The sequence below is a fragment of the Buteo buteo genome, chromosome 23 (genome assembly GCF_964188355.1).
Source record: "Buteo buteo chromosome 23, bButBut1.hap1.1, whole genome shotgun sequence".
Classification (NCBI taxonomy): domain Eukaryota; kingdom Metazoa; phylum Chordata; class Aves; order Accipitriformes; family Accipitridae; genus Buteo; species Buteo buteo.
Genome location: NC_134193.1, coordinates 4,526,080 through 4,539,311, shown reverse-complemented (window position 1 = coordinate 4,539,311; position 13,232 = coordinate 4,526,080). Strand labels below are relative to the sequence as shown.

General features: G+C 54.1%; 1 protein-coding gene across 1 annotated transcript in view; it reads right to left on the bottom strand.

Moving 5' to 3' along the window:
- ITPR3 (inositol 1,4,5-trisphosphate receptor type 3) overlaps positions 1–13,232 on the bottom strand; it is a 43,419-nt gene that overhangs the window by 2,081 nt on the left and 28,106 nt on the right. The window contains exons 31-55 of the mRNA XM_075054595.1: positions 12,921–13,172; positions 12,699–12,824; positions 12,257–12,382; positions 12,016–12,136; positions 11,069–11,253; positions 10,783–10,931; positions 10,494–10,602; positions 10,232–10,322; positions 9,827–9,996; positions 8,986–9,160; positions 8,719–8,903; positions 8,161–8,361; positions 7,622–7,732; positions 7,239–7,334; positions 6,870–6,971; positions 6,492–6,578; positions 5,704–5,814; positions 4,996–5,188; positions 3,875–4,000; positions 3,178–3,350; positions 2,900–3,064; positions 2,220–2,412; positions 1,622–1,717; positions 1,053–1,177; positions 612–777 (exon numbers count right to left, since the gene is read on the bottom strand). Coding sequence (XP_074910696.1) covers positions 612–777; positions 1,053–1,177; positions 1,622–1,717; positions 2,220–2,412; positions 2,900–3,064; positions 3,178–3,350; positions 3,875–4,000; positions 4,996–5,188; positions 5,704–5,814; positions 6,492–6,578; positions 6,870–6,971; positions 7,239–7,334; positions 7,622–7,732; positions 8,161–8,361; positions 8,719–8,903; positions 8,986–9,160; positions 9,827–9,996; positions 10,232–10,322; positions 10,494–10,602; positions 10,783–10,931; positions 11,069–11,253; positions 12,016–12,136; positions 12,257–12,382; positions 12,699–12,824; positions 12,921–13,172 — 3,634 coding nt within the window. The remainder of the gene's footprint in view (positions 1–611; positions 778–1,052; positions 1,178–1,621; positions 1,718–2,219; positions 2,413–2,899; positions 3,065–3,177; positions 3,351–3,874; positions 4,001–4,995; positions 5,189–5,703; positions 5,815–6,491; positions 6,579–6,869; positions 6,972–7,238; positions 7,335–7,621; positions 7,733–8,160; positions 8,362–8,718; positions 8,904–8,985; positions 9,161–9,826; positions 9,997–10,231; positions 10,323–10,493; positions 10,603–10,782; positions 10,932–11,068; positions 11,254–12,015; positions 12,137–12,256; positions 12,383–12,698; positions 12,825–12,920; positions 13,173–13,232) is intronic.

The window sequence follows — 13,232 nt, the reverse complement described above, 5'->3', positions numbered from 1 at the left end:
AGATAATTGCATCCTCTCCCAGGTGTGACTTTCAAGAAGTGCTTTTAATAATTAGTTGGCATTTAGCACACAACAAGCATCCAAAACGGGGGAAATAACACAGTTGTGTATTCAGAGGGCTTCTATTTAAAGTACTACTAGCTATGCTTCCTGCCTATGTATCTAAAAGCATAAAATGCACCCAATGGATCTGTTAAGAAAACAGCAGTTAGACTTAGTGGGTTTTCCCCTTTTTTTTTGGATGCCTTCTGATGACTGAAAGCATTCCAGAACGTTTTCTGTATTTTGTTTCCTTAATAACGTGGTGCTTTTTTTCCACTAAGTGATGGCCTCAGGAGTGATAGATGCACAGCAAGAACCCCACAATGTGGCATTTTAGTTTAACACCTCATTAACAGAAGGTGAGGAACAATACAGATAATTTCCCCACTCAGTTTGTATCCTTGTTTAAGCCTCCTCACGCTGCAGTGACCCATCAGTGAACAGATTTTAAGTTTTGCTGTGAACCAAACGAAAACCAGAAACCAGCTGAAACTTCTTTCCTTCCCTCAACCTCAGGAGAGAGGAAGAGCTTTGAGGCAATTCCTGTACACTGAGGTCCCGGAACTCACCACATATGAAACAGGTGGTCTTCAGTATCTCTTCCTTCTTTTGCTTCTCGCTCCTCAAATCAGCAAAAGTGTCAATGATGACCCCAAAGATGAGGTTAAGGACGATAATAATGACAATAAAAAAGAAGAGGAGGTCGTAGACAACCCGAGCAGGGAACAAGGACTCCTGTAATGGATGAAGGGGATAAATGTGCGTCTCGCACACGTCTCCTCTAGCCCCTCCAACCATGCTGCCTCATTAAACAGGCCATGGGCTGAGGGTACCAGGTGAGGAGGAATAAAGGGTGTGATCAGGGGAAGAGAGGAGGAAAGCACTGGAGGACAGTGTGGGGGATAGAGCTGGAGGTGTCACAGTTCCCAGGGAGGGAGGGCAGCTGCACAGCAGTAAACACAGCAGGACTTAGCAGAAGAAAGGGGTCCCCGCGTGCTGCCCAAACTCACATCCTTTGATGGCTTCCGCAGAATGTCACCCACGCCCCCTCCGTTCCTCAGGCCATGGTTCAGGACAGTGACGATGCACATGAGCAGCGTGTCACAGGCACGTTCCCACTGGTCAGCGTCTGTTTCTACAGTACCAGAAGGGGAAATAAAAGCACAAAAATGCAGAGCATAGACAGGGCTTAAGTACCAGACCATTACAAAGAAGCCAGAGCTGCGGGGATGATTCTTGCTGCAGTGATGCAGTGGCAAATCTCCTGGGAGCAGGTGCTCATTGTGGATCTCCCAGCCAGCAACTTCCCAGCCGCTCCTCCAGCTTGCTTCTTGCCGTGGAGGTGTTTGGCTGAGTGCTCCTGAAGCTCCCACTTTCTTTATGACTAAATTGAATCTACTTCATTTTTTTATGCCAGGGTCAGTGCAAAATTTGCAGGCCTCTTGCCTAATATGTGCCAGAAAGTGGGTTGTTTCTTTCCATCTTTGAAAAGCTAGGATTTTTCTGAGCTCGCTGACAAACCAGGCAGCCAACCTACTCTGCCACTAACAGAGTCAACCTTTCTAATGAGCACACTTACCTTCCAAGGCAGTGGGCACAGCAGAGCAGCTAATTTTGTCACCGCTGCATGACTCCATGAAGGTCTCCATGTTCCTTTGCATCCCCAAGGGGTCATCTGCAAGAAAAAGAGACCACAGCCTTGTCAGAGCATAAGCTTGCCTTAGTAAAGCTCTTCACTGCTGTCACGGGTGCTTTTCAACTGCCTCTTTTTGTAGCTGTCAAGCTTCTTGAAAAAAAAAAGCTGCTTTGCATTCTCCTAGCCTTTTCTTTTGCTCAAGTTTCAGTAAGACCTCTACAGTGCTAAAACTTCATTTGTAGCTGTCCAACCCCTTCTCTGCAATCACTCCTAGCCCCAAAACCCTGCTCTCTGCAGCACAAGGTCCCTAAGTCAGCACAGGCAGCTGTCTTTGCTAATCCCAAAACCAGTGCTACCAGGAGTTTGCGCCAAGGATATACAACCCATGACGCATGCACACACACAGAGACATGTGCATGCTTTTGCAGCGGGGAGGGAGCAGGGTCTCATGCAATGGTCCAGCTGCAGAAGGGGACCCACGTTCTGCCTGGCCCCTCTCTAGCCCAAGCACCGCAGCCAACAAGGGCAAGGGCTGAACAACCTTTGGCTTTGCTGTCCGGCAGCCGGTCCACCTCCAGGATGAAGTCATCCTTCAGGAACAGGAAGCCCACGATGGAGAAGAGGTAGACGAGGATGAGAGCCAGGAGGGCTGTCAGCAGGATGGAGCGCCCATTCCGTGTCACGCTTTTGATGACATTAAACAAGGTCTCCTCACGGTAGATCAAGTCAAACAGCTGAAAGGACCCAGGAGCAAAGAAATGCGGCGGGGTGTTTTTCTTGATAATGCCTGGCCTACCTACATCCCCTTTTATCCTGAGATCTTGGATCACTCAGCAGACCTTGACTAACTTTCACATAAGGCATTTAAGTTTCTCAGCTTACTGTAGGGAAGCAGAGAAGAATGAAGTGACTTATGCAGGAGAGCCAAGAATAGGACACATGCACCCTGCCTCTGCCCTCACCAGCTCACGTTGTCTCCCAGCTGACCCAGATAAAGTACACGGTAGAGATTAGAAAGAGAGAGATAGCAGAAGACCAGGAGAGAGACAGTAACAGATACTGTCAGAAGGCAGAAAGATCAGCCTACACAAAGATTAGAGCACAGTGAATTGTTCTCGCTGCTGTTATCAATCAGCCCCTGGAAGGTGTCACAGGAACCTTCTAGCTTCTAACAGGGCAGACAGGCTACCTCTGTGCCCCAAACATTTGCATTTATAGTACCAGGATGCTGTAGAAGAGTTCGTGCACAAAGAGTCCCAGGACGCTCGTCAGGATGTAGCCAACATGGTAAAGAAATTCCACATCCATGATCATGGCCTTGTAGCCTCGGATGAAGGTCCCACGATTGCCCACGAAGCTCACCACAAACACAATCTTGTTGGTCAACTGGGGAACAACCAGAAATGGGAGGGAGTGGGGTTTGCTGCACTTTATGAATACAGAACAGCCTCCTGTGTCATGGGCTGCTACACTATTTTTCCAGCACATGGAGAACTTACATTGAGAGCTCCCAATATGTTCAGAGTGAGTCCAATCCCCAAGTAATAAATCGATCGCAAGATCAGTGCCACAAGGAGCGGTCTGACACCGTAGCGCTTAGTGAACAGGGCCATGATGGAGAAGCAGATCAGAATCCAGAAGAGCAGCGAGATCAGTGGGGAATCCAGCACTCCTGGGAAGAGAAGACCCACAGCAATTAAATGGCATGAGATTAAATGCATGCTGGCAGTCAGACACTGTGCTGCTGTCCTGACTGTCCAGAAAAACTAATGTGCTGATTATCAGAGGGTAGAAAGAGAGAAATTATGCTTGACTGCAAAGATTAGTATTGACTAAGATGGTTCTTACTGATAAATTTTTCTAACACCTTTTAGCCAAGATCTCAAAACCACTGTAAATGGTGGAGGCTTTGCCTGACAGCTGGGTACGTATTCTGTCATTGCTTCCCCCATTTTACGAACACGGAACGCGCAGCCCAGGGAGAAGAGACTTCTCCCTAAGAAGGAAGGAGCGGGAGGGCTGGCAATGGAAATCTTGACTCAATCCCTTCCTTTGATCAGCAGAAAGGACTTGGGGATTTAGAAGTCACAAGGTGACTGAGGGTGGGGGGAGTACAGGTAAGGCGACCAGTTTTCCTGCATATGAAAGTCCCCTTTTTCTTCCACCTCGAGGAGCAGCAGATGCTGGAGCACTTACCCATGGAAGTGGCTTCAACATAGGGGTAGAAGAAAGCAATGATTATGTTGATGAAGACAGCCAGGTTGAAGGAAATGCTTCCCCAGAGTGTCATTCTGCGGGAGAACCAGTACATCAGCGGCATGCCTGGAGGGAGAGGAGGCAGACACACAAACCTCAGCCAACCTTGTGCCAACCGAGGAAGGCTTTGTCCTCCCAGACATCCAAGGGGCTCAGCTCAGTATAGCTAGCAGGCCCAGAAGGGCCCCTTGTCTCCCACTTTCTTCAAAATGTTAATAAAAGCACCCTCATCCTCTGTTGAAATAGGCGTGCACGTTCAAAATGTTACTGCTCACATTTCTTGGCTTCTCTGCCCTTTGACCTGCTCTGGCACCTTGGAATCAGCTCCATTCTCCTCCTCACCCTCCTCATCTCCCATCTCCTACAGCCTGACCGCTCCCGTCCTTCAAAACAACACTGTCTTTGTGTTTTCAGCGCTGGTGCTCGGTCCCAGAGGAGACCCAGCCAGCAATTTCCCATCCATACTGGAAACTTGTTTCCTGCCGAATTCCTAAGATAGTTCTGACCGGATCTGCAAGTGTTTTCAGAGCTGCTACACTACTCCTTAGCTGCCTCACAGTATTTATAGTGTGACTCTTTATTGCGCTCCTGTTATTTTAAGCCAGGATTTCTGTCCCCATGCAGCCCTGAAAGCACCTAAGCAGTTCTGCAGGGTGCAGAGAAACAAGTGTTATTTCCCATATGTAGCTGCTAGATCCTGGCTTTGGAGAAGGCAACTGAAAACAAATGAAGAGAGGGCTTTCCAGGGGAAAACACCTGCGGGTGTAATCCCAGGAAATGTGCTGTAAAATGCATTTCAGACTACCGAGGAACTGCACTAACAGGCACGGAGGAAGTACATCCCTGGGATCTTGATTAACCTCCACTCCCTGCAAACTGCCAAGTGTGTTGTGCTCTAAAGAGCAAGGGGCACAAGGAGCTCAGAGATGTGATTGCCAGGCTGCTGCCAGGGTTTGCAGCCCTTTCAAAGCAGGGCTGCTTCCCAGTTTCAAGACAGGGGCTATTGGAAGTGCCCGTGCTGGCCGGGGGGAGCCCGAAGGGAAGGTCTGGTTTGCTCTTACTGCGCAGTTTCTTCTGCCATTCCATCTCGTTGTGGAGGAAGGACGACTGGTCGAAGAAATCACTGACTTTGCTGCCCTGCTCGTCCTGCTCCGTGGTGGTGAAGAGCCTGTACTTGGTCTCTTTGGTGAGGAACTCGCAGATGCCGGGCACTGGGAAGATTATCTGCTCCATGCTTCGGTCCAGGCGCACAATCTGCAGGAAGCAGGGTGAAGGGGAGGGTGCCGTCAGATCCTGCTCCTGCCAGGCTTTGGTTTCCTTTCCTAGACCCAGCTGTGCCTTCCCCTCCTCCCTCCTACTCCACCGGGATCCAAATATCACCGGCCACTTGTCTATAACACTGCAAATCGACCCAGCAAAGGCAGCCCTGGCTGTGCTGGAGGAAAACTGAGAGCGTGTGAACCCTTGCTGGCCCATCTGCAAGGAGATCCATGCCGACAAGCCAGGATGGGGCTGCTGAATCGGCTGCATCCCCGCCACTGCTGGGAGAAAAAGGAAAGGTACGGCGGGCAGCTCGTTCCCTCAGCTCCTTCCTCATGGGCTCTGCTAACGCCTCCAGCTCTCTACAAAGCAAAAGGCCTGTCTGCTCCTTGCCAGCACAGGGAAGGGAAGGCTCCTAGTGCAAAATAACCAGGCACGAGGTAGCTGGAGCACACATGGGATTCACGGACCATGTGCATAATGGCAACCCAACAGCTACCAGGTCTTGCCTCAATTTGGGACGTGTGTTTCTCGTAATATGCCAGCGGGTCCTCCTCTTCTTCTTGGACCGGGGCCGTCGACTTCAGCATCTGCGTCAGCTGCTTGTTATTTAGGCTGAGCTGGGATGCAGGGAGAGGGAGAGAGAGGATGAGAGTGGCCTCAGCCGGGAGAGTCAGGTCTAACTCTGCACTGACAACAGCTTTCCTCAAAAGCTACCAAAGCTGATGAGGTTTCAGGGAAAAGCAAATGAATTAAAGCTTCCTAAAGGGGTACGAGTCCTCCCTGAGGTGACAGACATTCAATTCCCTGCAATAATTACATCCAAATGCTGCTAATCCACAAATTACAAATCAATGCCCATAAAACCCCGGGGAAATCATATTACTGCTGAATCTCATTTGGCATCTAAGGTACATAGGCAAGAAATGACAGCAAAGGACTCAGCCCTTCCTTTTCTGAAGGGAAGCGAGTACCAGCAGGACCCCATCAGGGCCACCAGCCTGTCCCTGTGACAAGCTGGACATCACCCTATGGCTGAGCCTTCCTTGGGGAGCCCCGCAAATACAGCTCTCCGCTGCTTGGTCATAAAAGGTGCACATGCCATTGGGCTTGTTGTTTGGGCTACAAGCACACTGATATGTCTTTCTTTCTTTTGTCCCCCCTGGGGAATACCAAAACCCTTCAAAACTTAAACAACAAAACCCAGGGTGACTCAGCAAGGGTGGGAGAAGCAGCTCTTTGCAGTCTCCGGTCAGGGTCGGGGCACACTGCCTCCATTCCCGAGGCCCTTCCGTACCATGGACGAGATGCCTTCCTCTTCCTCCTCCTGGATTCGTTTCACCGGCTTCAGGAGCTGCTGCAGAGACTTGTTGTGTCGGGACAGCTGGAAGAGGGACAGAAATAGCCGGGTGAGCACAGACTGGCAAGCAGCCACCGGTGAACACGGGAGCAGGACACGGGGTGCACAGGGGAGCGGGACGGCTGGCAAGCCTGGGGGCTGGCTTTTCACAGGAGCTGAAAGCACGTTTCCCAGCCATGCCTCCCTAAGGAGGCCAGCCTGGCTGGAGGAAATGTAAATAAATATAGAGAAAAAAATGTGCAAATCAGTGAGTGGGAGCCCAGCACAGCATGGGGAGCCCAGCCTGGCAGGGTCCCTGCTGTCACAGCTCAGTACCTGCAGCGCCAGTATATAAATGTTGTGGCCGACTTCGCGGGGGGAAACCTCGGCATTTTCACACTCCTCCTCCTGCAGATAGGCCTTCTTAATCACGTCGACCTGGAAGGCAGCACAGGGATAGTGAGCTTCTCCCCATCTCCTTGCCTCATTTTCCTCCTCTGGCCACGAATGGCTCTGGGAGAACCATTAGGCGAGGATGCTTGTGCAGAAGACGGTGACCAGCAGTATGGCAGACAAAATGGTTAGTGGATTGCAAACCAGAAACTGCATCAGGACCTGCAGGCAGAAGAGGTCTAGCAATGGGACAGGGGGAAGGCTGGGGGCTCAGTGGGGCAAGGCTGGGAGTGTTTCACTGTCAGCCCTTACCAGTTCCTGCGGGCGGAGGCTGATGAGGATCCGCTCGGCATTTTCGCTGTCATGTCTGCTCTCCATGAGGGCCAAGAGGAGCTTGGAGGCATTGTCCTGGGGAGGAGAAGTCCTTGCTGAGGGGAGCTGTGCCCTGCCACTGCCCAGGGCTTCGGAGTGGATGGAAACCCCCCTTGCCCTGGTCAGCTGTAACTCCCCCGTGCTAAAGATAGCTGAGCCTCACACGGTGGAGATGCACCAGCCCTTTCCCACCAAGCCCACATGGTCTCACACTCGAGGACCTGACACGTGCACAGTCCCCACTACAGCCCACGGCCATGCCAGCAAGCCCACGCAGTGATGCACGCACGCATGCCACCATCCTAACCCGAGGCTCTGCCCACCTTCAGCTGCAGGACCAGGTCCATCCGGTACTTGCAGAGGGGGCTGATGTCATTAAGGATGAGAGCTGTGATGATGTCGATCCCATTGGATTCGTGGGTCACGATGCAGCTCTGGGGGAGCAACGCAATGTGTTATCCCACGGATGCTGCCGGTCCTCCCAGCTTCACCCTCCAACGCAGCCCAGGTCCAGAACAGTGCCCTGCCTACAGCGCCGACTCTGCCTGATTACCTTGGGAGCCCCAACCCCGCTCCCTCCCTGGGAAGGGCACCGTTTGCACCACTATATTATTTAACCCCCATTTACATCGCCATATTATCTAGCCAAGCAGTAGCTCCTAACTCGTGCAGCATCCCTGTGCACCCTACATCCTCTGCTGCCCATGTTCTACTCCTGCTCACACCCTGAAACCAAAAGCTGGCCCTGTCCCTGCTGCTTTCCCACGCATCTCCCCCAAATCCTCCCTTTGGCATCCCTGGTCAGTGTGAAACGCCCCAGGCATGTCGGGAATGACCCAGACCTGCAGGGATACCCCCAGACCTGGTTCTCGTGGCAGGGCCCTTGGCAGTACTCGGTCAGGGTTTCCAGGGTCTGGGTGATGAGGGCCACGTTGTACTCGTTGATGTAGAGACCCAGCAGCCCCAGCCCCCCCGTGGTGCTGCCGCACATGATGTCGAGGAACTGCAGCGTCTCGCACACCAGGTTGTAGTTGGTCTTGTTGTTCTGGCACCGGAGGAAGTTCTGTCGAGCAAAATCTGCAGTTACGGGGCTGAGCGGCATCCCTTTGTTTGGGGGGGGGGGCAGTCCTGATCCCCCTCCTGACATCCCCTCCAGCTACAGTTCGATGGAGAATTGGGCTGGGGCATGTAACATAGAGACCTCTGAGAGCAGCACTCAGTCCCACGGACACAGTCGTGCTGCGAACAGCTCCTTCCACACCACCAAAAGTTATCCATAAGGGATGGTGCATTTACAGATGGGGAAACTGAGGCACAGAGTGGCTGGTGCAATGGTTTTTTGGATCAAATTGGGGCAGAGCCCAGCTTTTCCCACACCTCAGTCCCATGGCCTCTGTCCCGACCCCCATCCATAACCAACCTGCAGGTCTCGGTTGTGGTTCTCACAGAGCAGTTGCAGGAACCGCAGGATGGGCTCCATGATCAGGACCGTCACCCCCATTTCGTTGTTCTGTCCCTGCTCCCCAGTGTCATGGCCCTTCCGAAACCCTATGGCCATCGGGAATCGGGAGGGGGTGCCAGGCATCAGGAAGGTGTCTCCTCGTCCTAGAGGGCAATGCAACCTCGTTAGCATCAGGCTATCCAACAAGTCAGACATTGGCCCTACCAAGGGGACACGGCCCCATACCTTTGGTGCCAGGGTCAGGCTCGTCTTTGTCCTCACGAGGCTTGTTCCCGATGTCACTCATGTTCACAGACACTGTAGACTTGGTCTCCTGCTGCGCCTTCTTCATCCGGTCGTGCAAAACTTTGAAGAACTTCTCAGACTTCTTGTCGCTCGTCATAAGGTTGTAAAAGGATTTCTGGGAGGAGGGAGGACAGCCCTTCAAGTCTCCACCACGGGGTCCAAACTGTCCCTGCCTGCCCCTCTGATTTGGTAGCCTCTGGCACTCAAGACCTTGTCCGAGAGAACCTGGTGAGCAGGTTTACTTCCATGCAACAGCCCTGGACATCACAGTCCTCTTGGATTTACAGGGGTGGATCATCCCCTGCCGCTGTGCTTTCCCTTACCCTAAGCAGGGTTAGGGACAGAGCAAGCGGTGATTACAGCAGCTCCAGGCCTGGAACCCTACTGGTTTTTGCATGTACAAGTTTTTGGCTTTTCTGGGATAAAGGTTTCAATGAGTTATCACCCAAGAGCTGCAGCCCTGAGCCATTTTAGCAATACCCGGCAGAGGGCATCAGCATTACTCCAGAAACAACCTGCAACAACCTGCCCCTTTTGCAGCATCCAGCCCTCGAGCTTGACCCAGCCACGGAGCTGGAAAACTCAAAACCAGACAGATTTCTGCAGTTCCTCCTCTGGACAGCCAGCAAACGCATGCAACCAAACAGTATTTTGGCAAAGCCTGCTGCCCAGGGGCCAACCCACATCTTCTAAGTGCTGGGACGGTTACACTGCACACATGAAATCGTGGCTGCCCAGTCCCCCTGGGACTGGTGCCCAACGTGCAGCCGGGGCTCAGCACCTGGATCTCGGTGTTGCCTCCGTCCAGCAGCCGGATGGCAAGCAGGATGCTCTCTTGGAAGATCTTCTCGTTCTTGGTGTTCATGATGAGGTCAGCCACCAACTTGGTGGCCCCTTCTCGGTCCAGCCGGCACTGGACAGCAGCGATAGCGGACCAGTCCTGGTCTTGGCCTGCATGGGAGGACACCGACGGATGTGATGCTGTGGTAGTGCAGGAGAATAAATAAATCACTGCCAGGAGCATCTCAGTCCCATCCCTTCAACACCCCAAATCCTTTACTCCCATGGAGGTGGGGGCATGGCAACCAGCTACAGACCTGATCCCATCACATCTCGGGAGCCGGGAATTCGAGGTGTGTGAGAGCAGCGCAGAGAGACAGGGAAGGTGCAGGAGAGGGGCACTCACCTCCCCCAGCCGCATCCACGATTTCCCCTTTGGAGCTGGACTTCTTGTTCTGCAGGTAATTGTTCAGGAGCATTTTCCGCAGCAGGTTGCCCTGCCAAGACAAATAAACGTCACGAATCTCCCAAAGCCAGGGTCAGCGCTAGAGTGAAACGAGGCTGAGCACCTTTGGGCTGCAGCGGGGAGGGCACTGCCAGCCTGGGAAGCGAGGGCTGCACAGACAAGCAGCAGGGCTGAGGACATGCTATGGGATCATGGTGCTCACCCTCTCGCCATATTTGTTCCTCTTCACCAGCATCTGCTGCAGCGTCCTCAGCACCTTGATGCACAGCTTCTCCTCCGTTTCCATGAGGTCCTTGGTGTGCTGCACCAGCCTGGCACGGCAGAGCCACCGTCACACAACCGAGAGGGACAAGGGGGTCCCTGAGGGAACCGTCCCCAACATCCCTCCAGGCTGCAGGTGCACACCGAGATGCACAACCCACAAAGGATGAAGGTCACCAGCCCTTCTCAGAACTCCCAGCAATCCCTGGGTAATTGCAAGGCATCCTCACTTGGACAGGAAACCTCCGCTCTCGCATCGCTGAAATGCCTCCGTCCCCTCCATGAAAAGCAGCTCTGGCCGGTGGAGGACATCCACTAGGACAGACAGCTCAGCCTCCACCAGTGGTTTCAAGCGATCCTCCAGGGCGTTGATGATGTCCTACAAGCCACAGCACACACCTTTAGGGTCGGTGCATGCCTAGGAGACGCGAGCACGGGAGAGGGACCCCTGCAACACCAACACCTTCTTGCTATCATGCACTGCTCCATGCCACCACCTCCCCCCTTGCCCCGTACCTGCAGCTTCTCTATGATGTTCTTGTAATCCCACTGGTTGGGGGTGGTGGAGACGCGGGGGAAGGTCCGCGTGGCCGTCTTGTAGCTGGACGTGTTCCTCTGCACGGTGCTGGTGGAGCTGCTGTTGAGCAGGGAGCTGACGTGGGCATCCAGGTCCATGGGCAGCGCGATGGAGCGGCTCTTGGCTACAGGAGATGGAGCCAGGGTTGGGGACAGCCATGACCCAGCTCACCCCATCGGCTGGGTCCTACCACACTGCCTTGGGCTGGGCACCCCTTCACCAGCTCGTCATTTGCAGCAGAGAAGATTTGGGTTAAATACAAGAGTAAACTCCTCCAGGCTAGAGAGGGGTGGAGTGGTGGAGTATTTCCATCCATCCCTCCCCATTGCAGCACAGCATTGCCCACAGCCCCCACAGCCCAGCGTAGGACAGAAAGAGGTACCACATCCAGTTTTTGGTTGGGAAAGCCCGGCATGGAGATGTTGTAAGAAGCACCCTGCCTCCAATTACAAAGGGAAATCCCCACCCAGCGTCTAACCACCGAGCAATCCTTTCCACACAGTGACTCAGTGCTAACAACGCTTGTCCCGAGCCAGGCAGCCACAAGCAGGCTAAGGGCAAAGTCCTGGCGAGGGAAAACCACCATAAATACTGGCTTTGTTTCCAGGCCCTTCACCAGCAGGGACACACCAGGGATCTCCCAGCCAAGCCCAGGCTTCAGTTATCCCCGTGCCACCCTGGTCGCATCCGGAGATGGAGCTCAGAAAAAGCACACCCCGGAGCCAAACCTCCCCATTCCTGGCCGGCAGCCTCTCGTCAGGGCACCCTGCCAAGACCCGCAGTAGGGACAATGGCTCTTGCTTGCTGCCGGAGCAGAGGCGGCCAAGGGTGGCTGCATCCTCCTGGTCGGTGGGGAAGGGAGCATCGCTCTGGCGCGGCTCCTTACCGACCATGGCCAGCGTGCGGATGCAGGCTTCCACCGAGCTCTTGTGCTGCTGCTGCAGCCAGGGGCACTCCAGCAGCCTTGTGGTGGACTGGAGAAGCTGCACCACGATGGTCTGGTGGGTCTGCAGGAGAAAGCGGGCAGGTATGTATCAGTGCAAGGTGTGTCCAGACCTTGCTTTGGGGTGCCTCAGTGAGCCCCTTTCCTTCCCCGGCCAAAGCCTGGCCATGCGGCACCTCATTACCTGCAGCGAGGTGCTGTTCTCGGAGAAGGGGGAGCTGAAGAATGCGTTGATGGTGTCCAGCACCACCGTCAGCACGTACTTCTCCAGTGTAGGGTCTGGCAGGCGTTTCTCTCGCTTCTTGCACATCTGTGAGGAGAGGGGAGGATGCTGATGGTACCAGGATGAGGCGAGCATGCATCTTGGCCAGATGCTGCTGGCATGCAGCGCTGCTGGGACCTTGCTGAGCCGAGGGACGCGGCTGGTGACACAGCTCCTGGGTCTACACCAGAGAGCCCTGACTGCTCCCCAGCCTGCAGTGTGGCTGCTACGCAAGTCCCCATGGTGCCCGTGCCCCACGACTGGCTCCCCAGGCTTCAAGGGAGCCTCTGTGACACCAGCCCGTCCCCAGCCGATGCAGCAGCTCTTGCTGCTGTGTCCCTCCCACCCAACCCTCCCCACGCACCCGGGCCATGTCCAGGGTAAAGTTCTCAAAGAGAGTCCAAATGTGGTTGCTGGTGTAGATCTCCTTCATCTCCACCTCCGTGTCCACGTAGCAGTGGTTGACGAAGTTCACGTAGGCCATCTTCACCTGCCAGGGGAGGCGGGGATGGAGGGCACAGGCACCGTCAGGAGAAGGCAATCAGGGCAAAAACCACTGGTACCCTCCTCGCTGGGCACCCCGTACCTCCGTGATGCAATCCTCATGTGTCACCACCCGCACCACGTCCTCCAAGGGCAGCAGGGACGTGCACTTGATCTCTGTGTAGACGTTCTTGCCCTCTGCGCAGGCAGCCAGCAGGTCCACCAGCGAGATGTGGTACATCAGCGGGCTGTTCTCCTCCACCCCATCCCTGGCCGCTGTCATCATCTCCAGAAGGGTGGCCAGTGAAGCCTTGTCGTTGTAGAAAACCACCACATCATCCCCGGCATTGGTGAGCTGCAGGGAAGGGTAAGTGGTCACTGCTCCGGAGGAGGAGAGTCAGAAACCTCACAAGGC